The sequence below is a fragment of the Anoplophora glabripennis genome, unplaced genomic scaffold (assembly GCF_000390285.2).
Source record: "Anoplophora glabripennis isolate ALB-LARVAE unplaced genomic scaffold, Agla_2.0 scaffold2, whole genome shotgun sequence".
In the NCBI taxonomy this organism is placed as follows: domain Eukaryota; kingdom Metazoa; phylum Arthropoda; class Insecta; order Coleoptera; family Cerambycidae; genus Anoplophora; species Anoplophora glabripennis.
The window spans coordinates 2,975,174-3,002,678 of record NW_019416325.1 but is presented as its reverse complement, the minus strand read 5'-3'; the positions used below and the strand labels follow the sequence as shown (position 1 = coordinate 3,002,678).

The window sequence follows — 27,505 nt, the reverse complement described above, 5'->3', positions numbered from 1 at the left end:
TATATCAAACCCTTTCATAAACTAGAGAAATATAGGCACGACAACAAAAATTAACAAAGTCGATTACATAAAAAATACAGAACAGTTCAGAAAACTCGATACTATTTTCACGTATCTTTTTAAATAACCGAAACTGTTGATTAAAAAAATTCTCTTTGATTATTGTGAAAATTTGTACACTGCATAAATAATTTTTAAACTTTAAAACAGAACTACTTTTTCAAGAGCTTGGTTGAAAAATTTACCCAAAATAAAAACAGTGAATACAGTGAACAAATTTGTCCACTGGACTATGTTGACGCAAGCGAGGCCATTTTAAATTGCAGTGTAAACATTTTCCAGTTATCACACCGGCGATATTGTAGTTATTTTATTGTGTAAATACAAGCAGGTAAATTCCCACATTGTAAAATTAGATTACCACTGCGCATTTATGATTATTAGACCACTCATGCTAAATGTCTAAAACGAGTTACCTCTAATATTTGCTTCCCTATTATAGTCGTGATGTATAAGTTACCTTGACTGGCATATTATCCGGTAGTTACTAATCGATGAAATATTGCTACTCGATATTAAATTACATACAGTGCGAATCATTTTTATAAATAGTGGACTGTTGTTCTAGGTTGTACGGGGTGTACTTATTCTAAATTCGTGTTATAGCATCGGGAGGATTAAATTTTAACACTCTGTATCTCGTTCTGAGAAAATTCTTACAGTTTATTTTATTCGGTGGCTATGGAGCGTATTGGAATCGGAGATACCCGCGTAACGACCTGAGGAGGATCGTCCTTATCTAAGTAATGACTGACCTGAGCATCCGCCGTATAAAATAATCAGCTCGAATAACGTATACAGTACAAATTAAGTTCATCTTATCGTTTTTACTATAAAATTGACGTGTTTCCGTGAGACATTAATGACGGTTGTAAATTTGTACAGGGTGTACCGTGTCTGTCCTGCCAAACCGAAACGGGTCATAGGAGATCAGATTCTATGGAGGATTAATAAAAAACCATTATTTTTATTTTAATATCGTTTATCCTTTCTGTGTTTATTTTCAACTAAATTAGTCGTGTTACAGTAATTCCTTCTTAAAAACACTGTTTGAATTATTTTCGCTGTTCGAAACTCCGTGGTAAATATGCATTGTGAATGTTTAAAGTAGGCTCTTTATTTTTATCTTTTTACCAATTCCGATCTCGTAACTGAATGGAATGCTATTAAAGTTTATTACTGTCCGCTCAAATGTGCAGAGATAATCATTTACTACAACAGAAAATAAATATCATTCCATTTCATTTGAATTTTCGTACTGACAATGTATATTAATGAATCCTTAAAACTTGTTTATATTCTAACAGTACAGTAAAAAAAAACTAATTTTGTATATTAATTGGTAAATGTAAAAAGGTTTTTCTTAAATGTTAGTCTTTGTTTCCAAATTGTCCCTGCAATACGGATAGTAAAATTAGTAGATCGGCTATTAATAATACATTGTAATATTCATCCTTACCGTAGGCCATCTTATAAATTTTATATTAACTGTACATAATTACTACTCAAAATGTCGTTCTCCGATCGACGCTATACATTTACCTTTAATTCAAAAGACAAAAACGGAAAAGTTGCAAATTAGGCCAGGAAATATAGAATTGGGCGCGACTTTTTGTTTCGGCAATCTGAATTTGTCACTATAGATGCTAAATATTATGTACAATAACATATTAGTTTCCACAGTCATAAAATTGGGGGGAAGATTGTTTACAGGCTGGTTAATTGTATAATTTTTACGTAAATTCACGTTTTTCGCTTATAACTTTTTTCCGTTCATTTCCACGAGAAAACAGTAAAGTACTTTTTTTTCGTCTTCAAAAGACCTACAAAACTTGCCCTCGAGCGTCAAAAAATATTGATTAGATCAAAAGTTATAAACTGCGTTATTATTACCTGAACGTTTTGGCATCGCATGCTCTCATTCCTTATCACTGTCTAATAACTCACAAGAAATCTGGAATCGGTAAGTTGAATAGTTTGCAAGTTATAAACAAATTAACTAATTATTAGTCTGGACCATCCCGAGCATCTTTCCCAATCGCACTGATTTTTTTCATGGTAGATTTCATAATAATATATTGAAATCTATCATTTTTTTTTAATTTCAGGTTTGCAACCTGGAAATTATTTTAATTTTTTAGCCTTAGTTGCAAAATGAATTATACGGCGCACGAACGTGATATAGTTATATATTATTACATATTCGAAAGGCTTATGAAAAGAGCTTTAAATTAAAAAAAAAATCGTCAAGATTCGTTGAAAAACAACGGAGTTACAGACTGTCAAATATATTATTTTCTAGCGTATGTCGCTTATTTAACGGCAGGACTATGAATATTACCGTCATTTTCTTCGGACTCGCTGTCGGTCGCTTCCTCCACCCTTCCGCCACGCCACGGCTTGCCGAAAATCAAGCGACCCACTGACTTTTAACAATATTTCTTATGCGCTTAACATACTTCCACAAATAAAATATTTTTATCTGGGAAAGTACTCGGGTTGCCGGTTATGGCAGTATTTTTTTTGCTGCTACCAACCTAATTTGTTTGACAATAGGCCGTCACCTTTGACAGTCTGTAACTCCGTTGTTTTTCAACGAATCTTGACGATTTTTTTTTAACTTAAAGTTCTTTTCATAAGCTTTCCGAATATGTAATAATATATAACTATATCACGCTCATGCGTCGTATATTTCATTTTGCAACTAAGGCTAAAAAATAAAAAACTTTCCAGGTTGCAAATTTGAAATTAAAAAAAAAATGACAGATTTCAATGTATTATTATGAAATCTACCATGAAAAAAATCAGTGCGATTGTGGGAGATCCTCGGGATCGTCCAGACTAATAATAAGTTAATTTCTTTATAAGGTCATAACTTGTAAACTATTCAACTTACCGTTTCCAGATTAGTTAGTTATTAGACAGTGATAAGGAATGAGAGGATGCGATGCCAAATCGTTCTGGTAATAATAACGCAGAACTTCTTCTGTTTATAACTTTTGATCTAATCAATATTTTTTGACGCTCGAGGGCTAGTTTTGTAGGTCTTTTGAAGACGAAAAAAAAAGTACCTTACTGTTTTCTCGTGGAAATGAACGGAAAAAAGTTATAAGCGAAAAACGTGAATTTAAGTAAAAAATTATACAATTAACCTCTCTGTAAACAATCTTCCCCCCATTTTTATGACTGGAAACTAATATGTTATTGTACATAATATTTAGCATCTATAGTGATAAATTCAGCTTGTCTAAATGCAGCAACAGAGTTGCGGCCCCACTTACGATTGGTTCTCACGCGGCAAAAATGACTTGTTTCTCGCAATGCAAATGGACTAATGACTAAAAAGCTAGACTTAATTATACATTGTACTATTCTTACAATTACAGCTAATTGCGCAACAATAGTAAAAGTAATGAAACGGATGTCCTAAGCCGATTGAATCTAATAGCTCGGCGACCGTTAAAATTGGCAGTTAAAGAACGTAACCGGTAAGCGTTGTTTGATGTAAACCTTCACGGACGTGCGTGGTTCGTCTACAAATATTAGCCACTCGGACGATTTGGATATTTGAAATAATATTCGAAATATCTGAGATGGGCAACGATCAAGGACTGTGATCAAACGTCGACCCTGATCCCGTGTATAATCAGAAACAGAATCTGGTTACTACTACTTTTAAATTATTTGCCTTTTTGCATTGTATACTGATCAATAATTGAGTACTCGTTTGTTATAAATATTGTAATTTTTAATAATTCGAAACTTGGTTAAAAATTTTCACCAGAAGTTATGAATGTAGTTTACAGTCGTTGGTGAATATTTGCCGAATTCACGGATATTCGTGCGAAGCCGCTGTTTTAAACACCTTGCTCAAACATGAAGCAGAATAATTGCCTTCGGTATTACTGTCTCTTATCTTGAGGTATTTATTGCATCGGCGTTGGTCATTTTGTCTTGCAACTTGAAGACTTCCTAGCAGATTAGATATGTCGGAAAGATGTATTGCAACTGGATTGCAACTTGCTCATTCCGCGTTATACAATGACCAGTACTTACATGTTTTACAACTCGTTTACCATCCACAACAATAAACCATAGAGCTCTGAGAGACCTAATCAGTGAATTTCCAATGCTACGAATTTTTTGTCAGGAACGTGACTGTAATTTCGAAACGTCGGTTGAAATTTCGAGAAAACGTCGATAAATTTGTGTTTACAGTGTTCCGATATGTTATGGCTGTACATACCGTAGGGGACAGGGCATTTTAAAGGTTTATGTTTTGTTTGGAACGCCGTGTTTATTTGCCTACGTCCTGGTATTGTAGCAGTAAAATGTCGACAACCGTACACAATGGTGCAGCTGCGTTTGTTAAGCGATATTAATAATTTATTTAGCGGCGCCACATGTTCTCGTCTATGTTCATCGCAACCGGTTTGGCTATTATAATATATTCGAAAATGTAACAGTGATGACAACAGTTCTGCCGGACTACTTCAAATATTAATGTCGTTTACCAAACGTGTCCAGAGAGTATAAAAACCAGCAAACTCGTCTAAAAGCTGTTCAAACACTGTTTGCAAACATTTGTGTAAAAACATTTATACAATGCCTGTGTTTTTTTATTTTAAACACCTAAAACCTAAAAAAGAACTTAACAATTGTCGATTAAAAGAATAATCTCCGAGTTCTGTCGATCGTCATTCATTTAAAACCGAATCACCTTGTATATGCACAGATATTAATGTTTTACTTTTTCTTCTTTGTATTCTAGTTACTAAGTACAGTCACTAATTACACATGGCTTTTTTTTAACAGCTGACCCTTTGTCGTAAGTAGAGCGTTAACAAGCACTAAATGGGAACCGAAAAAGAGTTAATTTTAACAGCGCTAAATAAATTATCTTATGAATAACGAACGCGCGAGCTGAAAAAGAGATAAGCTTAATTTGCGGTCGTGCTCCCAGCGGTAATAATCACAGCAAAAGCCCGTGAGTGCGTTGCACATCACACAGAACGTAATTTGGTCACGGTGATTCAATTTTCAAAATTACTTTTCGGATTTCACTTAAACAATTCGTAGAATGGAATAACACGAGGCAAATAAAAACAAATTTTGAGATAACTTGCAACGTATGATAGCTCTGTAACATGTTCTGCATTAAAAGTAGATTAACCATGACTTAACTGTTACTACTCAGTTTTTAGTCCATAAAAGCAAATTATAATTGAAGTTCGTTTTTACCAAATGTTTATCAAAGTATACAAGTTCTTCCTATAATTCCTTCGAACCATCTTGAGTCTATTGAAATATGAAACAAATTGTGGTTAGTTTTTTAATCCTTCAAAACAACGTCAGTTTCCTCCAAATCGATTTTAGTACATCAAACGGCATAACTGATTTTACATTATTGCTACTAGCTCAGCTGGTATTGTGAACTGTACAAGGACATATTTTTATCAAGGATATGTACTTGGGAACGCACAAAAACCTACAAATTGGACAAATTTTTAGCTCTGTTTTGAATTTGAACTTTTTTGTGAGATTTGTTGCAATTCATACAACCATTAACAATAAATGGATGTAACAGTTTGCATATACGATGTCCGATACCGGTTATTGAACTGCATGCTCCTTGGGGTGACGTTCGATCACTCTCGATATTGGTTCCACAGGGGATTCAGTAGTGCGGTCCGTGCCGGATTCGAAAAATTTGAACATTGGAAAATAATATCTGTAGTTCTGAAAATTTGGTTAACTATGTCGATTTATCTACAATTAAATTTTGCCAAAATTCGAAAGAGTAGTGAAGTTTTTTATGCCTTCCTGCGCTGTCGACGGCTTCTGGGCGATGAAGGGCATGTGTGATCGACGTATAGAAAATAATAGTAATAGCATATAATACAATATTAAGGAACTAAACAAAGTTTGTTGATCGTAGCGTAATAGAAGATTATAATCAATCAGGGGATTTGCACTCCGAGGATTAAAAGTTGTTTTAGTCTAATTCCAGGGAATAAAAAAAATGACGCTGTTAGCTTTCAGGGATTAAATTTACTTCTAATCTAAATGCTTGCCAAGGTTTTACTGTGTATCTAGATTTAATTTCTCTGACATATGTTAAACCAGATATGAAATAATTTTAATTAATAATTCATTGTTATTCACGGAGTGCAAAAAATTAGTATAAAGGGGTAAATTAGGTGTAAACAAAATCAGACTAAAACGAAACAATTATAAATACTTTATATTCGTATAACATTTTACAAGGAATTTTCATCCAAGCGTATTCCAGTCACGTCCAATGGGATTGAGGTCTGGAGTTGTACTAGTCAGGCCATCACAACAATCGCAATTTGCACATTCCAGAGATTTAAATTGAATTAATCTGTAATTCAGGTTACCTTTTAGGTCTCCTCTTAAAAACCGTTGTTTGGAATATATTTTGAACGGTACAAATTTCGAATTTATATTTTATGTGGGCCATGTGGGCTAGAACTAAGGAAGAGTGCGCTGCATAAGGTATTTCAGTTCTTATTTGTTGACTCATGGCGAGCTGCGGCTTTCCGTTTCTATATGCAGATAAGGACAGCGTTCGTTAGTAGCGACAAGACACCAATGTTAGAACTAACGGGAACCAGTATTTATAAAGTAAAAGTTTGAATAATTACAGAGGATGATAATACACAACAATAATTCATCTGTCTTGTCCCTTCAGTCGCCGCTCTAAGTCGTGGGGTTTTTTAAATTTAAATTCTACGAAATGTTTTTATTTTAGTACGGCGTTGATCGCTCGACGCATTTAATCGATCTAAACGATGCGTTAATGAACTATTTCTACCGCATCTAGTTAACGGAAGGAGGAGTTTGTTTATTAGTCAGGTTATTTAATGTCCATCGGTTTTTCTTTGAATGATACGTTATAGGCCGATTTCGTTGTGTGAACCTAAACACATCTATCGTTGCGCGTTAAGTACCAACCATTATTGAACGGTTTTCTTCAAATACTAATTAAAATCTACATTAAAATGTATTTAGCGCGTTATAGACCAGGGCGGCTCTGTTTTGAGGTTGATGTGAGAGGGGGCAAGCAATTTTTTTCTGGATTACCTTCAGTACAACTCACATAATAAAAGTGTAGATCCCTAGATCTGGGCGAGATTGGGAACAATTTCAAAATAGCAAAAATATTTGAAAAATTTAAAAAAATAACTATTTTATCTGAGTTTTTTACTTATATCTTAGAACCTATGCATTTTGGAAGAATATTGAAGAGGAAAAAGGTTTTAGAATTGAATTTTGCACAATATACTGTAAGTTAAAAATGTTTAAATTTATTACCGTTGTTGCAAAATAGAAATAATTGATGAAAAAAAAGGCAAAATAATCAATTTTTTTGGATAATTTTTTAAAAATATTTTAATTGCTCCGAGGGCATTCTAATTTTGGTAAACAAAACTTTAGAGTATAATAAAACAACACACCAAATTTCATTCAAATCGGTTCTATAGTTTTCGCAAAATAATTTTTTGAAAAAAATTTTGAAGAAAAATGTTCGAATTTTCAAAATGTTGCACAGCCTCAAATAAAGCGTCTCTGCGCAGATCCGCCCTGGTCTATTACTACTTTGGGAGTTCGAAATGAGAACCAAGGAAATAAAACTGGTCTGTCAGTGAGTGATCTCTGCTCTTACAGTCGTAAAGCTTTCGAGTTTTCCGTTTCAGTTACAGTAAACAGCAGAGGCTCTTATTTGAGCAAAAAGATGCGTTGAACAGGAAATGAGTTATCTGAAATATAAATATAGTTGCAGTAATCGTTTAAAATGTACAAACAGCAACCAGATTTCGGGATTTATTTGTTTCACTTAAAAAGTCTTAAGAAATTGCGACAAAGCAGTTCTGTTTTTCGTTATTGGTAAATTGGGCGGCTTGTAGGTAGACGGTGACAAAGGCCACACAGATCTACTACCTAACTCGGTAAACCTCTTAAAACTTGTTAAATAAATAAAATTATTGCTGCGAGTCACTTAATCCCTCGATTTATGATCGAGATATAAATAAATGTGTGATAAAATTTCTACAGCGTACGTTTTATAAAAAAAATGTCTTAAGTATTGAGAATTTGTATTAGAAAGTTTCAATGAGGCTAACTATCCTTTATTGTTATTATTATAAATATCCACATGCCTATATTAATAATAAAACCGTTTTGCCGTACTCTTCCTTCCAGGTGAAAGCACTTTTATGGTTTAAATTTTCAACATTCCGCGTTATGAGAATTAAATACTTCTTCGATCATAGTTTACAATTAACAAGTCGAATGATTCACATTTATTTCCAGCCGTTATTGTTGTTAGTAATCATAATCGTGGTTTGGTTCGTTTTAGCAATGTTTACACTAGATAAGATATAGGGATTATAAATATAACAAAACATAATGGAGGTTTATGTAGGTATAAGTAACGCTTGGATGTATCAATCAAATAATTGCAGCGAAATTAATCAAAAAGATAACAGAAAATCGATAGTACAGCTGGACAGAAAGAGTGGGACCCTATCAGTTTTTAATTAGTTGCGATAACACATGTTTATACTCGAGCTTATTGAGAACTATAGTGAATTTATTCAGAGAGGAAAAGTGAATATAGTACAGAGTTCAGTGTTATAATCATCAAAAGTAACTTCGAAAGGGGCGTATTTTCCCCCCTTAAAACGTGAAATTTGGTATGGGTAATTATTCTTTAGCACCAACATTTCAGTTGGCCATTTTGCAGTCTGTGTCATTGAATTTCAATAATATAAATTCATCCGTTAATTTTTTTTACGTCAGGAGTCATGACGTCATTCAATTTCAATTACTTACATTTGTTATCATCAGGGTTTAACAAAGAAACTAATTTCCGCCCTAAAATTTCAATTTGTGGTTAATCTGAATATATACGAGGTGTGTCACGACGACCTTTTGTTAGAACTACGTGCTAGGAGGAATCCAAACTGATCTAATTTCAGGATTAATGAAGTTAGTCACAGTTTTTTAAATATCGTCACTGTTTATCTCCAGAAATTTAATAAATAACGAAAGTGTGTTGTTAAATTCATAAGATTATGTTCTGTAACTTTATTATCCGATGTTATGTGGAATTGAGCCATATATATTTTGTAAGGGTTACAGTTGTATGTTTTTGGTATATTTTTTGCAAAGTATATTAACAGCGTTACTAGGTATGAAATAGTAACGCAAGATAGTGTTTAAATTAAAACAATATCTGAGCACCTGCATAATTTATATGTTACACTAAATTGTTGAGTGCATAGTAAAAATAATAGAATAGAATAGCGATAATACATGTTCATATAAATCTTCGAGGGATTTTGAAAAACCCCTAATACTAATATTTTATTAGCTATACCTGATATGCAAATTCTGTTATTTTACTTTAAAAGGTACTAAGCTAATTAAAATAAAGCCTAAAAAGTCATTCGAATTCAAAGCTGTTTAATATTTTTCCACTTACTTATCTCCTTTGTATCATAAAAGTAATGACAAATACTGTCTATAATTTTTTTTATTTGTCACATTAATCTTTCTAAGTAATAACTAATTTTTACTTGAAAGAAAACCGAGTCGTCATTATTAAAACATTAAGTGATAATGGTATTATCTATTAGAAGCAACACTACAGATAATGATCTATTGAAAAAATATGTAGTTGATTATATTTTCTCTTTATTTGGACTAAATTGAATATATCAACTCATAGGCTATTGATTATATCCAAAAAAAAAACAGGGTTAAAAGGAACTATGACGTTCAAGCTATTTTATTGCATGAATCGTTCAAAGGGTCATTTTAGATGAAAAAACCGCGGATTGCTATTAAATTAGAGGGTGGAAATTAGAGATAGGGGTGAAATTGCACCCCTTTCAGTTTTTTAATTGTAGCTCGAAAACGAAGTAAAATTTCACTATAATTCATAGGAAAAATTATTTAGAGAATTGAATTTCCCATCGAAATGTCTTATTTAAAAAGTTTTAAAGGAAATATATATGCAAAAAATCGTTAATAAACAATTTGAATAAAACAACAAAAAATTTGATTGTTTTATTTTATTTTTTACTTTTCTGCGCCTAGTTTTTTTTTAGTGAAGATAGGTATAGGCATTGCTTCATAGAAAAAAAAGTAGATAAAATTTCCTTCAAAATAAGAGGTTGTAAAGTATTTTTGGAAAATTGACTGATATATGGCCGGTCAAACTTACAATTAGCCAATTTTTGGATTTTCGTCGCGTTTATCCTTAAACGTTAAGTCATTAAAAATGAAAAACCGCGGGGTGCTATTAAATTAGAGGGTTGAAATTAAAGATAGGGGTGAAAATGCACTTTTACAGTTTTTTAAATATAGCACGAAAACGAAGCAAAATTTCGGTATTAGTTTATAGGAAAAAATTTGTAGAGAATTTAATTTTCCATCGAAATGGCTTATTTAAAAAAATTGAAAAGAAAAATTTTATGTAAAAAATCGTTAATAAACAATTTTTAAAAAAAGCAAAAAATTAATGTTTTTTTTTTACTTTTTTGACTAAATTTTTTTAGTTCCCTTCAAGTTATAACCGGTCAATCTTAAATATTTTTTAAATTTTCGTCGTTTTTAATTATAATGATTGTAATTTTTATTATTTTACAACAAATTGGTTCTTTACTTAATAAAAAATTATTTCAAAAGTTTTATTTGTTAATAATGAAGAGTTTGACAACCTAGGGTCAAAAAAGTAAATAAAGTCAAAAAATCTTATTTTTTGTTTTTTTCAAATCGTTTATTAACGATTCTTTGCATAAAATATTTCTTTTAAATTTTTTAAATACGCCATTTCGATAGGAAATTCAATTCTCTAAATAATTTTCCCTATGATCTATAGCGAAATTTTGCTTCGTTTTCGAACTACAATTAAAAAACATTTGCATTTTCACCCCTGTCTCCAATTTCCACCCTCTAATTTAATAGCGCTCCGCGGTTTGTTCTCTAAAATGACCATTTGAACAACACTTACAATATTAAGCTTACTCGTGAAAATAAATTCAACATCATTGTAGGTATTGAGATTTTTACATAAACTATCTTACTATTTCGATTTATAAAACAAATTGGAAACCTCGTTGAAAACCGAAGAAAATCGCAAATATCTTCAAACTTCAACCATTATAATGTCCACGTTAAACGAAAGAGAGTTTAATGTTACACAAATTGGGCAAAAAGTACAGGGCGTTCAATTTTAAAATACAAAAGTTTTTGCTGTTGTATTTCCGGTATAAGGATAAGGCACCGGAATGATTCCAAATGTCGTCGTGACGCTCTATAAAATTTATAAAAAACACAGTTTATAACGTGATATATTTTACCGTAGTACTACCGTGTGATTTTTAGAGGATGTTTACGATCTCTTCCTTTTTCAGGTGCTGCACCGGGATATTGAAAATCACGGTAAAATAGTGGGTTCAGTGGTGAAATTGTGTAAGAGGACGGATGCGAAATGCAACACGATCAACGCGCGAAGAATTGCAAATGGCCTTGAGAGACGCTGGCACCTCCTCTTCCTGAGATCCCTGGAATGGCAGTGTTATCTGGAATCCTTGTCTAAGAAACAGAACCTCAGGGTAAGTGCACCTTTTTTAAGTTCAGTCAAGTTAAAGTTTTAAAAAAAGTCTTGTCGCGATTAATATATTTTTAAAGTTAATTTGAGGCGAAGCTCTTCATCTATTATTTGTATTCCTTGCTTGCATATGGCAATCGTAGAATTAAAGATCGCGACTGTAGCGTAGTCGGTCGAGCATGCGGCGGCAAGCATTTCTCGGCCAGACTTCCTATTCTGGTCCGGGTTCGATCTCTGGCGTTGACACTGGCAATGTCGATGGATAATAGGTGTTTGTCCGCGTTTTTTCAAGTGTCTCTCGGTACCAGAAACAAAGAAAGGAAATAATGGAGACTGAAACGGAAAACTTCTCGGTCGCTGTTGGTTAAAAATATTGTAACACAGAATCACTCGAAGTGATACAAACAGATGTATAAAGTGTCCAGGAAAACAATTCAGTGGTTGGCATATTAATTTTCCACATCGTAACTTGCGTCCATAAATAAGAAACTGCCCCGTGGTATTCGGTATTAAAAGAAAAAACGAAAGTCCAATTACGGCTTTAGTTGAATTCTACCACAATTAGAAAGTGTGAAGTTTTAAGAATCGGTGCTCATATTTATGTTACCTTTGATGGCAATCCATTGACAGACAATAATGATCATTATTCAGTACAGCTGTGTAATTAACTCAATGTTAAATTATGTCAGAAAACCGCACGTAACTACGTACACTTTATTAACATTAAATATGTATTGTTAAAAAATTGCAATTTTTAAACGCTCCGGGAAATCCGCTGTAAAATTAATCTTTGACTTGGGCTTAATCGAATGACAAAAGTATGTAATCGATTCGTCTTTTATTATTTTATTTTTCCTTGAATCTCCACAATCAGGCCTTTTATGTCCTATTAAATCGCCGTTAAAATTGTGTCTTTCATTTCATGTCCTGCCTTATTCATTATTGTACAGGGTGATCTACTCGCAATCAGTGGCGCCTCGTCATGTATATGCAAAAAAATTGCAATTAATTCTAATCTAAGAAATTACAAAATTCAAAATGGAGGTTCCAATATGGAATTTAAGAAAATGGTTGGAGAAGTACTTTCTTCTAGAAAATTTGAATATAACTTTCTTATTCCATCAGCTATTTTGGATTTTGTTATTCCGACTTGAAATTCGTAATCAGCGACCCAGAAAACCTGAAGAACCAGGTGTGATAACCTCAAAAATAGCACTTTTAGGTTAGGATATCCAAAACCTTTAGGTTTAGTCTGGTTTCTAGTTTATTCATATTTTTCCGGCCTGTTGCATGTCATTGGAGACAAAGAAGTAAAGATACATTTTTAAAAATTAATTATAACAGACGATGGAATACATTAAAATAAACAAAAAAAACTTATATGACATGGGTCCTAAACTCCATTTCCGAGAAAAAAATGATCAAAATCTCCAACTTGTACAAAAGTTCGATTAATTAAGGAATATTGACATAACTGCATGCATAGAAAACCATAAAATACAATGTTTATCACTTTTTCGAACTTCTTTATGCTTAATTCTAAAAAATAATTAGCGTTGTAATAAGTTTAAAGTTCGATAAAATTGATATTGAGCAATGTGACAACGGCGCGGCTGATAATACAAGGTACTAAGCTGTCCAGCAATACATAATTCAGTTGGTATCTGGAATTGGACCGTGTCTGAGTGTTTTTTGCGTACCATTTTTTCGTCTTTTTGAGGTGTTTTCCAGCAAGTGCGCGAAAGTTGGATTCGAAGGTGTCGTGCGTGCATCGAAAAATGTGGTAGATATTTTGAGCATATGTTGCAGTTTGTTTTGTACTTGTGCGTATAAAAATTACTGAATTTTGCTATTTGTAAGTACCTAAATTATTTTTAATACGTATGATTATTTGAACGACGTGAATCTTTGGGTACTTTAATTATATATTTTTATATATTTAAAAAGTTCCTGTTTTAAGAGATTCATAATTACTAAAATCCGATCTAAAATTTAAGCGCAACACTACCTTCGTAGTACAAAATTGGAAAAGAATTGTCTTGAAATTTACCAAATATTTCGCAACATTTAGATTTACATTTTTGTTATTCCATAGGACAAGTCTGCCGCGTGCACACGTGGTGTGCATCTGTTAATCTTACGCCCCTGTAATATACAACTTTTTTGTCCATTAATGATTACTCTATCTCATGCTGAAGTAATGGCAGTCAAACTTGTTACACCCTGTATATACGAAGAAACAGTATAGTAATAGTTATGATGTATCCGCTAACTTCCTTTTCCTTCAAAAAGTATTCAGTGAAGGATAAATGTCTAAATCGGTTTAAATCTAAGAGGTTTATAAACGTGGAAGCTATCCAAGAATATGAAGTGTGATATTTATTTACCTTGAATTTATAAATAAGTATTAAATGGCAATCAAAAGACGAGTTTTACTGTAATCTTCTTTTCAACAGACATCTTTTACGCTGACATTTTAAATTAGAGGTCTATTTTAGGACGCGTTTTTAGGCAACTTCTTAATTGCCAAATTTTTAAATAGCATCAACGCCGGCCTTGACTTCTTTGACAAATGTGTGTCGTTCTATGTTTGTTTAACATTTGTTTTATTATTATATTATTTTGCTATTTTATATCCATTTAATGTTTTACCTTATGAAACGACTCTATTACATATCCGTGTTAATTTGGATTTAGTTAGTACACACTACGGCTTCAAATGAAATGCTTACATGTCACAATTAGTTTACGCGCGACGGGGTGACGTACGATAAGGGTTTGGTGACTTTTATCGCTATTCGAGTTGTTAGAAACCATCGGCTTCCTCTGCTAAAACAAATAGTTTAATAAAATCCTATAAAGTTGTACGTCATCGCACCGCTATCTCTGGTGTCACTGAAATAGAAAATAGTTCTTTCAGAACGGAAGCAATACGAGCCCGCCTTGTGTAAATATAGATACGTAAACATATTTTTACTATAAATAAATATAAACCAACTTAAAACGAGATTTTGTGACTAATGACAATGGGGGCCAGGTAACATTGACTTATTTCGAAGGCCTCCGTTGCGTAAAAACTGATCGAAATAGAAAGGAAAAATCTTCAGATTCACGGAACAAACATAAAATTTTATTAATTTTTTTTTAAGCATCCGAATAGGTTCAATTTAAATTCCTTTATTGTCAAGACAAACTATAATTCTACAATAATTCTTGATAGATACATAATTTTTACTTTTTGTAGTTCATGTCTTGCAGAGGTTTTCACAAATTTAGTAGTTTTTGTGGTTTTCTAGAACATGAATAACCTTGATTCCGGCTATATATTAGCAAGGCAGGTATAAGATTTCTAATTTTGTCGTTTTAATACAATGACGTCGATGCTTCATATTTCTTTATAAGCGTTAGTTAGTTTTTAAATGGTCTTCGTGCGCTTATACTGTCCAAACTGTCGAGTGAAAGGTATGCAAATTATTGCAGCGGTAAATGTATAACATGCATACAGGGTGTGACAGAACTAATGACAAATATCTGAGGATGATGCAATCCGCCACAATAAGAAAGCTCCTATGGAATTTTGTCTTAGTCTTAAAGACTTTTATTTCCTAATTTATTGCGAGGTATTTTACAGCGTTTTTTTTTTTCTAAACTATTAAGGAAAAACAGGTTAAGGTTGGAATGTCACATATTTCGAACAATTTCTATAAAACAAATGTGGTGCTTGAAAAAATTGAAGTTTATTTTTAATCACCTTTTTATCCCACTTTGTTGGAAAACGCGAAGTTTCAGGACAGATGTCCATCGTGCGTTAATAAATTCAGTTTGTGTTGTTCAATTTCGTCGGGGTACTTCAAACTTCCATTCTCCTCTTAGGCCAGCAACACAAAGGCTTGCATCACTTGGTGATGAATAAATAACAAAGATCCCGTCCATTGTTAGCCGTACTCGAAGAACAATTTATCATGATGCGCACCTCCCACAGAGATCCGTTATAAAAAGGAGAATTAGACATTATCAAAATATCCGTCGCCTTATTAGTACGCTATTTTAAATAATTTATGGACCTTCGACAGAATTAGATTTTCAGATACTGAAGACACCAGACATGTGTGCCTAGAAAAAAATGTATATAGCCTTCAAAATGTTTACTGTTTAAAATAGGCCAATTATTTCCCAATTCACTGCTATTTTTAAACAATGTAATACATGTGAAACGGCAGGAGTTTATGAACGCATAAAAAAATTTGTTAAAACCGCCACCGGTTTTAAACCAGTAAATAAATTACGTGTAAAAAAAAAATAAGAACTACTTTTGCCTATATATTGTTTTTCTTGCTTCGCAATGTGCTACATGTAAAATCAGATCTGACAAAATAAACAACCGGGAACATATTGTGTGTCAGTGAAAAATGAAACGTATGGGGCAGATATTCTAGCATTTACACAGAAATTAGGTCAAGTATGTTTGGATGATGAGTGTGGGAGACATGTCTGTTTATTATGGAGAAGTGGCTATTATCGTGTTTTGAAAAATGTTAAACGGGTTTTACATTTAACTATTTTTGACCACGCAAGTTGTTCGTCACTATTCATGAGCAAAATTGAAGGGTATCGGCTTTTAGAATAAAATTCAGATATGATTTGATTACAACAAACTATGGCATTGTGTATATTTGTATTACATTTTAAATCGCAACAAATTTTCTGCACAGTATTTATACTTCTTGCCAAGTATTAAAATGTTAAAGTAATAGAGCTTCAGTAAAGATAATATATGTTTGTATATATTCAGCCTATTTTGAAAAAAGTCTAATTTTAGATTCGGTTAAGATTAATTAAATTATATATTTAGCATAATTAAATAACATGCATTTATTATTTATATATAAGGAAGTAAAAATACCGAATTAGTATTTTACTGTACATAATTCGTTACCTTAATATTTATTATACTTTTGAGCAAGGTTGGCAAATATCATGATATTTATATAAATATCAAATATCGGATATATATCTTGATATATATTCGATATGATTGTATCAAGTCTTGATATTTATTTTTTTAAATTAATTAGTTTATGTATAATATATAATATGTAGCGAAATAAAATTAAGAAACTATTTAAGTAAAGATTTTTGTTCCAAATATCAAAAACAAGAACGAAGAAATAAATATAAATTCTGAAACTAATAAAAAAATATTTGCGTGAATATTAAGTACTACGAAAACTAACCAATTTACACCAAGTCAACATAAACTTAATAAATATTAAAACAAATACAAACACACAGCACCTGCTCGAATTGACTAACACAGGTTAAGGAGAAACAATTAAATTAAAATATTCATTCAATTTTACTTTACAAAAATTCCGTTAATCACATAAATAAACACGTTCATCAACGATTAGCATACGGTTTTGCTGCCATCTGTTAACAGTTTTAGCAGCTTTAAACCAGTAGGAATCATTATTTAAATTTTTATAAATATCATGATATATATCAAGGAATAAATATCGTGATAGATATCAATGATATATATCGGATATATATCATTGATATATATCATGCCAACCTTGCTTTTGAGTATGTATTATTAATTTTTGCAATCAAAATCATTTACACTAAAATACTGTCCATTTAATTACAAGCTTTTTTAATTATTTAAATTAAAAACCAAGTGTAATTCTAAAATATAACTAAAATTTTAATTTTTAATTACTGAATAAATAAATATTACGTCATTAAATATCTGCTAAATTGGCCAAAAATTTAGGACTTCTGGAGAATTTATATGATGTAGGTCGAAAATTGTGTTTAATTTTTATATTAAAACACAAATCAGTGAGATACTAGGTTATAATGGCAATTTTGGTATTTTATCTAAATTGCCAGTTATTCTTGGTTTTAATCATTTTCTCTAATTTGTCAAAACCACTAGTATAGTATTTCCGATCTCAAGCAGTGCATTGCAGCAATGTGGAATTTGGTGTGATTCAGGTAATTTTAATTTATTATAGGCACCGAGATAGGCACATTCTATTAATCATTCATATTACAATTGCGAAAGGGAGAAATAAGAGGGATATATTGTTTACGAATATTATTACAACATGGCATATTGGAGACCTTTTGAAACGGAACAAAACGAAATTTACCATCAATATAATAAAATTTTCTAAGGACATAAATAATTAAAATATGTTGTTGGCCAAATGAACATATAATAGAAATTTTCTGCACATTATATACAAATTATTATAATTTTTTACCTTTTGCAGAAAATTTTTTTATGGACGCCTATGAATCTCATAATTTTATTGCTAGGCGTTTTTATACATGTTCAAATGACTTCGGAAAGACTATACCATAAACTATTCGTTATATTTAGTTCGATAACAGTAAAACAGACTAACAGGTCTGAGCCACACGGCTGAGAAAACCTAACAGAATCGTCGTTTATGGTAGTTTTCAGTTAGTTCACCTAGAGAGCCTTTTTTGTATTTCTGTGGAATATAGAGGTATTTTTATTCCGCGGAATGACTCGTAGGCAATTTTTTTAATATGCTTTCGAGTGAAAGTTCAATTTATTACACTAAATCGAAGCTAATTTTAATAGAAGCGGTTTCTAAATAATAAACAATAAGCGAACCTCAGTAATTGACACATATATCAATGTTATCTAATCAGTGTCGTTCGATCTGTTCGGTAGTACGCGTGTGTTAACTAACAGTAAATCGGGACTTAAAAGTTTTCTTTTGTCAAACGTAGAAAGTCGAAGGTATAATAACTGTCTTCTCGGATGTCTTGAAATGACAGCTCATTAGTAGCGATATAAAAGCCCGCATCGGGTATAATGAAAAAAAAAACTGTTATGTTCCGATTTGTTTCAGCGATAAATTCTAAACTGTAAAAAATACCTTTTTTTCAATATGTTTTCTAATAATTTGCACTGTCTGAATATTAATTAAACGTACGCTAGATGTAGTGGTAAATTTTTCGAAAAATGAATAAATATATTTAGTTATCCTTAATTCTTTACAGTACATTTTTATAATAATAAACTTTACAAGTACCATAACCATCATAAGTTTAACAAAGCAGAAAAAATTGGGCCGAGAAGCTAAACATGTAATTATAGTAAAAACGCACATACGGTATATCCTAGGTTGACCTGTTCGCCGTTGGAAAATGGGCGGTACCATGCGTGGCTCTTATCGAAGTGAACAATTATTTACAAGAAAATAAAACACTAAGAACAAATTGCCATTGTAGTACTTCCTAGTAACAATTATTCATCACCATGTTAATAAGAAGTCGTAAACATTTAAAACCAATAACTGGTAATGAATAATATAAAATTAATTAAACAAACACATAAATGCACATGAATTATAGAATAATGTAATTGATTTATTATAAAGAAAAAGTATAACCGAAATCTGCTCTCTCATCTAGTGGATGATTTCTACCCGTCGTCAAGTTCATTGACACATTAATGATGGTAAATCGATAGGGACAAAACTTATGTTAATCGTTAAATGTCGCACGGAAATAGAGTAAGAAAATTATTCATTTATAGAATGTCCCTGTGCCCTCCGTAATTTACCGCTACCGTTGCACGTGGTGGTAACTGTCACCCTGCAGTGGCGTACTAACGGGAGGGAAACTTAATTGAATTCGGAAACGCAAAATCGGCGCGACAATGGGCCGATTTAAGACAAACATTTTTTTATTCCCATTCAGAAAAGTATAGATCATAATTAATGTGCAAAAAATAAGAATTTTTTTCAACAATTTCACTCCCATTTCCCATATTTATTTAGTCATACCCATATACAAGTCTGGTCGCCCAGTTGAAGAATGAGCGCGCGGGCAAAGGAAAACAAACACAGTTGCATTGGGCTACTGGGCAATAAATCTCAGCAGTTGACAAGTGGTTGATAAATTGCCGAGCAGTGCAGTGCAGCAATGCGGAATTTGGTGTAATTCAGGTAATTTTAATTTGTTATAGGCACCTTCTATCAATCATTCATATTACAATTGCGAAAGGGAAAAATAAGAGGGAATTATTATTATTATTATTATTATTATATTTTGTTTACTAATATTATCACATTATGGCATTTTGGAAACCTCTTGAAACGGAACAAAACGAAAACTATATTAGGGACGCCTATGAAACTCATTAAATTTTATTACCATGCGTTTTTTTGCATGTTCAACTGACTTCGCCTATTCAAGAAATTCAATAATGATAGTTTTTTGTTACTGCTACGTTGAGACCAAAAAATCCACTGTGAAATTCTTAGCGAAGAATTGCTATAATACATTATGAAGAATGAAAAAAAAATACGTAATTGACTTTTTTCAAATAAATTTCTGGCCAAGGCAGCCTTAAGAAATGTACGCATACACTATTTCGAAATATATTTTTAATAAATAAATGTGGCAGTACCGTTACATCAATTTTTTTGTTGCGCCCCTGCGCCCCTTCCGCTTTTTGGTACGTTGCTTATTTCCGGTAACGTGTATGTAATTATGGGTCAGTATTTTCATACGGAATACAGAACCCACCAGAAATATAGTAATAGTTTTATTATATTTATGCGTTTCGGTGGAACTATGCGAGTGGCATGATGATGCTTATTTGAAAGTTCGTTCTAAAGCGCTAGAGTGGCTCGATACGTCCTCAGCTTTGGTATTACTTAAACTCCGCTAACGAACAATTAGTGCGAGAAAGCCCCCTATTAGTTAATAAATTAATAAATGCATTAATATGTGAACAAAGAATTAGAAGAGTGAAAGTGATCCATATTTCGTTGGCGTATACTGCTGCGTCAGTGTACCGTGAGTGTGGTGAGAACATCATCCGCCAAAAATGTGTGCTCCTCTGCGCCAAAATGAACCAAGTAAGTTTTCTTTGAAGGATTGTGCCGTTTGGTTTTCTTGGTTCTGTAATAAAATAGTGCAACGATGGAGGTGTTGAAATTCAGTTAGAAAGTTTGGCAATTAAAAAAATTAATTCCACACCTTCCTATTTGCATTTCCGCTTTTTTGCGTACGTATCCTACAAGTTAAATCACCGTTTTATACAAATTTAGTACATGCCGTCCGTGTATGTTGTTAACTGTAACGGTTGACTGGGGAACGAATAAATAAATATTAATAATCGCACCAATGCAATGATATCACTAGTGTATCAGATGACGAATGCGGTCATTTTAGTTTTGTGTTCCTAGAAAATTTGAATGCCTCTAGCGTTCATCTCTGAAGCCACAAACGTGTGATAAATAATTAAACATAAATAACGTGCGTTGAATGGGTTGTAAAATATGGTTTGGTTTATTTCTCATTCAAATTTCCCTTGTTGCAGACGCGGTTTGTTGTCGAGCTATTATTTACAAATAATAAACTATGAAGACTATTTTATTCCATACAGATACACGTGTGTGTATTTATGATCCGACCTGGAAGATACTCGTGTCGCAATATTTTCTATTCTCGACATCAACGAGAATTTCAATTGTTTAAAAACAAGTTTTCGTATTTTGGCAACGGATTCTTCAGTGCCTCATTCAAATCGTAAAAATAAGTGATTTTTTTTTGTAACACAAATTTTCTTCAATGTAAAACCTAATGTTAGAAGTATACTTTGCCAACCTTAAATATTATTTTCTCGTTTCACACTTTCCATGTTTAATGAAATCGTAAAATAATTTTAGCTTTTCATATTTTTATACACTTCAATGATGCTACGTTATACCAATTAAAATAAGGACAAATTTAGTAACACATTGGTGATGTCATCCTTTAATGCCATATTTATGACCTATTGAAGTTTGGGAGCTGTTGAAAAGAGTCATCTTATTTATTTCGAAAATTTTGTACGGATATCTCAGTGAAAAATTGCAATGGGAAAAAATCAGTTGTAAGGCTCCTAAGCATTAAAAATATACAGTGTAAAATGTATTGAAATGCAGGAATTTGTAGGAACGGTTATAGAGATAGAAGAAACAATTTAGAAAATAGGTTTTTTCCAACGGCCAACTTTTCTGAAAATTTTGGACCACTGTTTCGCGAAGTATCATGATTATTTGTATACCTTAGTAGACATTGACTTTTGCGTAGGTAAGTTGATAAATGGTGTGGGTCCAGACAACTTTTCTGAGACACCATGTGTATTTTACTTATTATTTATTCCCCACAATAATTGTCGACGAAAACATCTTTTTTAAAACTTGCTGTTAATGTTGTACCATGTTCGTAAGATAACGCACCTCAAAAATATGAACCAATTTTCTCCTTTTTTCCAGAATTCGGCAACTTCTTCGGACGAATCTGACAGTGATTGTTACAGAGAACCAGCATCAAAGTACCCGCGTCTAAGTGGAAAGGAACGATACAGAACCTACAGCAATCGCCATTTTGATGAAAACTCTTCGAGCGAGGTGAGTCATTTGTTATTGGAAAGATTATACGGTTTACTTCAGCCTGTAATTATGATAAGTTGTAATTTATAATTAATATTCATTCATGAATCGTATAATCATGTTTTTTCGAACCTGTAAAATACAAGAATGTAACAAAATCAATGATAGTTATCAATTTTTATATGATCATTTCGTGTAGTATTATTTTTCGGGATTTTAATAATTAACAGTACAATTTTATTGAGTAGAAGATCAAATTACATATTTTTACTATACTTTCGAATACAAATATACGAGGAATTATAATTAATGAGGTTGTAACATGTTGATGGATGAAAAATATACCTTGGACATCCTCGACAAATTATGTACGACTCATTTTTAATTGGTTTTTATTTATCTTATCCACGCTCGACTCTGTACGTTTCTACTATAATTATGTATTACGAAATAAAATTGCCTCTAAACAAAAATTAAGTATCTAAATTGTATAAATCCAATTTATGACCAGGCCAAATAAAAAGAGATTTACAAACACATTCAACGCGAACAGCATTTAATTACCTACGAACAGCCAAAAATAATTAACTTAATTATATAAATCGTGACTACATTCCAAGTTAGTTCTTAGCTGTAGTTAACACAACAATAATTTTTGATAGCCCGCGGCAAAGCCGCTTTTTTTCGTTTGTACTTTGTTAATTACTTCTCGGTATCAGTATATTTGCAGTCGTGTACAATTTCATATTCATTCATATCGGTAGCTTTTTTCGCGGTAAAAGACATTTATTAAGGTGTAAAAAATGTATAACGCAATCTATAACCGCAGTTTGAAGACTTCAGATATATGGAAAGGTAAATTTAATTTGGAAACATAGGCGAAATTCTTTATCTGCAATATATTGCATCAAAACTATAGCAGCTGAATGATTCTACTAATTTGTTTGAAATCTTACAAGATTTTAAAGAACTCATGTAGAAAGTAGAATTTTACCTATCTTTTTAATATTGAAAGTATATTGATTAGTCCGCTAGGTTGGGCAAGATCTCTTCTGTCTGTCCTGACTACGACCCTGCTCGTGTTTATTCAGTTTCCTACGTTAAAAAAAATCATAACTGTAACAATTTCTTCTACTACTGGCCCAGAAAATTTAAATGGTATAATTTGCTCAGCGTAATGCGCTCCGTATAATTATGATCCTTCGATGAAATAAAAACAGAAAGGTACTCGGGAACAATTAAATGGTAACATGATGAACAAAACAAGCAAAGCAAAGTACGTTAGAAAGCGTGAAAATCAGAAGGAATGCATCGATCTATTATTTAAGTGTGTTAAAATTATTTTAAATATTATTTTAATGATAAGCTGTTGAGCGTAGAGATCACCTAGCATCTCGCAGAGAAATTGCAGTGGAATTAAAAACGATAGGAGAAACCGTAATTTAATCAATTTATTAAAGAAATTATAATCAATTAATGAAACGTAACATATTGTTCCAGGCAATAAGAATACTGCCGGTACACGATGTATAAAATAAATCCATTTGTAATTTTATTTCAATTACCATGTAGAATTGTTGTACATTTTCACTTCCAGTGCCTCTAGGCTAAAGAAAGCACTAAGGAAAATGTTTTTAAATCTAAAGGAAAGATTGCGAATTCTAAACTATAATGTATTTCTATACGGACAGCCTCTTATTGTTCGTTTAATATCTGTACTCGTGTCAAAAAGAGGCCTGAGTGTACCTATATTTTACTTAATTATAACCATTCTAGGTTAGGCACTCTTTCAAAAAAAAAATCATTAATTCCTCACCATTATACGGTACCATTAAATATTGCCGCAACGTGAAACCATTTCAGCCTCTGCAATTAAAATGCCATAAATGTTGCTTTTCGAACTTGTACATAATTATTACAACCTACTCCTGTGAAATTAATTTGGAATTATAATGGGAGATTTGTGCCAACATCGTTTTTTATACTAATTTAAGTAAGTAGGACCTCATTAAAATTGTACTGGAATAGAAGATTAAATTCTTTTCGAGTAGTATCATTTCAGTACTACAGACGTAACAGGCAAATAACATAATGACTGGCCATTTCGAAAAATGCACGCAACGCGGTATAATTTACAAGAAATCTTGACCTATATATTTATTAAACGCGATTATTTAATGGCAATTTAAAAAATATAAAACTAAAATGAATTTGGCAGGCGGTTAGTCGTGACGTACGATACTATTTTCTAATTGTGTTACCTATTAATAGGAAGTACAACTTAAATCTCGTGGCATTGTTTTTGTTCCTTTATTTAGTAACGGAGAGATAAAGAGGAGTCATTCAAGAGGAATAAGAAATTTTCTGTAAAACATACCATATCAGGTTAGGTTCAGTTAATGTCATAAAACTGATAAAACATAAAACAATTTGATTTTTAACCATGGACGTATTTTTTTTTATACAGTGCGTCAGAATCAAATTTGAGCCATATCTTTTCTAAAAAAAATGCCGAATGCTTTACTGTTGTCAGATTTTGACTATCTGCTAGCTAGCGACCTCTAGCAGTACGATCTTACATGTTATTTGAGGTTAGGTTTTTGACAATGCAATCTCAGAGCACAATATAACATTTCATAAAAACGGTACTTTTGTTAAAAAACGTGCCCATTTTTGAGAAGAACGCAATTCACTGTTCCAAAGTCAATCAGTATCTGTTCCCTAACATACAGGGTGTCCGGAAGCGAATGGGCCATGTTTCAAGGGTAACTTCTTCTTCTTCTTCTTCTTCTTCTTCTTCAAAAAATATCTTTTTATTTCGCTTTAACTAATCTAAATAACAGATCTAAATCGGTTTATTTTCATGCAAAGAAGTATCCTAGAAGTATGGCCCATTCGTTTCCGGACACCATGCATATTACGGAGTAGAATTAAATCACACACTTGCTTTTCTATTTCCATTTTTCGAAATAATATCATTAGTACGCGGGAATAATGCATTTACTAAGATTCAAAATTAATAAGATTGGCTCCTATTAGTAAAATGGATCGTTGTTATAGGTTCAACAACTTCTTCCAAATTGCTTTGCGTAAATAGAATCTGCTTCTGATTTAATCTAAGTGCAAATTGTGTACAGAACATATAAACAAATTGCATTTGCAATATCTGTCTGGCACCTACTTATACAAAATTGAAGCAGTCATTGACTGATACGGATAGTGTGCAACGGTCAATGGGCATAATTGATTGTAATTGTTTGGATTTAATCTCAACGAAATGCCAAAGCAAATGTCTGACACTACTGATGGATCGACTAAATATATTTTTATTTACACCTTCTGGCAAGATAGTAAAATCGTTCTAATGCAGCAACTTTTAGAAAGTACGTCATCGGATGCAGTAATTTCAAAATACTTAAACCTTTAAATAGCACCCACAAAATTTATTGTAAAAATTATCGTTAGTGCGTTTTAACACCAAACAAAACATGAGTAAAAATATTCTTTTGTTGAAAATGCTAAAGAAAATAAATGCTTTTAAGTAAAATTAAATGAATTATAAAAATTCGCCGTGACGAATTGTTCTTCTTTTTGCTCAAAAACTAAATAGTAGTCACTTTAACGAAGCAATTTTCATAACTTTTCGTCAATAACTCAAAAAAGTATGTTATTTGCCTGTGACAGATATAGCACAATGATTCTTTTGCTGTATTTTTTAAACTAAAATTTTAACATGGATATGAAAGTATAAAAACTGGTTGTGGATGATGTGTAAATTAATAATTAATATTACATGTATAATATGTACATATTGCATTTTCAGGATGACTCCTCGGATGTAACGCATGAGATCGGAATGACTGAGAAGGCCTATAGACTAGGGGAAGAAAGAAATGGTATAGACGTGTTGGACGGTAATTTTATAAAATCATTCGAGGACACTTCCCATTTCACGAAATCAGATAAAAAGGCGCCGAATTTAGCGACTTACTACTTCAGACACGAAGACACCGATTCGGACATGGATAAAGTGGAACAGATTTGCGCCGCTTCGAAAAACGACGGGCAGAGTACACTGGAAGAGACCTCGGAAGAAGAATGGACGTACACCAAGACGGAGGACAAAGGCGAGCAAATGGACTATAGAGAGGGCGGTTCCAGGGTCGAGGAACTAGAGGACGCACATATTATTCCAAAGCCTAAACCCATCCCGGAAGATACGATCAGGAGGTTAGTTCAGAAGGCGGAAGAGTTGGTGAGCCCTGAAAAGTGTAGAAAACCCGACCGAACCAACTCCCTGAGTAAAATGTCACGAGTTAATAAATGGCTGAGTATGGATAAACCCGATGATAGTTGCGATGCCAGCGGAGAAGATGACGAAAAGGAATCTCAGACGTCTGAGGATTTCGATGCCAGCACTGCGACATTGAGAGAAACCCAGTCCAATTCGCAAAACACTTCTATCGATGAACTTAACTCTACCAATGGGAACAGACCCTGGCACGGATCCTGCATGTCGCAACTTAATGAAGTGTCGTCTACTCCCGGGTAAGTCTGATACTGTCAATTTTATTCCATTGTTCTTATTCGGGATTTAAATTTCATCTTTAACGGCAACTTTTTATAACTACAGGATGTCGTAGTATTAGGACCAACATCGTATTTTGAACGCGATTTGTACGCGCTTTCTATGTGAAATTTCCATATTGAAAAGAGTCCTCACCCGAAAATTGACTTTTTTTTTTTTGAAAATTACGGAATACACCGCTCAGCGGTGCATTTTTCTGGTCTACACTTAATCTCTGTCCAAAGTTACTTCGATTAGCCACCAATATAATTTTTCTTTTCAGGATCAATAATTTTTCAATATCGGAATCCGCCCTACACAAAATGAACTTAACGCCCAAAGTCTTAGATCGATTTACCACGGTGAGCAGCAACAGTTTCACCGTAAATTCCAACAACTCGACATCTTCGACGGTTGAAGAAATTTCCCCTCTTTTAACTGAAAAGACATCGCCCATCAGAAGAAAGAAGTCGAAACTGAAGAAGAAGACACTGGTAAGGCAACACACTAACATTTGTAATCGCTGCGATTACATACGTCTTAATTTTTTTTTAGTTTGGAAAGTCCGACACCCACTTACTGTATAGTCCTGCGGCACAGAAAAACAGGAACCTCCTCATAAAATCTGGGTCCTTCTCCGGTTACAGCTCGCGGTTTACCAATAACGATAGGAACATTTCAAGCGACCCTCCGGCAGACCCGGTTTGCCTCTACGGCATTTTCTGCGAGACCTCCACCACCAGCGGAGCGGACAGCGACGAAGATATCAGCAGAAGGTAAAAAAACTTTTACGCGTATTCG

General features: G+C 32.7%; 1 protein-coding gene across 4 annotated transcripts in view; it reads left to right on the top strand.

The window, feature by feature from the left end:
- LOC108916948 overlaps positions 1 to 27,505 on the top strand; it is a 113,418-nt gene that overhangs the window by 60,265 nt on the left and 25,648 nt on the right. For all 4 annotated transcript variants that reach the window (XM_018723306.1, XM_018723309.1, XM_018723307.2 and 1 more), the window contains exons 7-11: positions 11,508 to 11,708; positions 22,021 to 22,155; positions 25,961 to 26,685; positions 26,988 to 27,198; positions 27,260 to 27,480. In XM_018723306.1, coding sequence (XP_018578822.1) covers positions 11,508 to 11,708; positions 22,021 to 22,155; positions 25,961 to 26,685; positions 26,988 to 27,198; positions 27,260 to 27,480 — 1,493 coding nt within the window. The remainder of the gene's footprint in view (positions 1 to 11,507; positions 11,709 to 22,020; positions 22,156 to 25,960; positions 26,686 to 26,987; positions 27,199 to 27,259; positions 27,481 to 27,505) is intronic.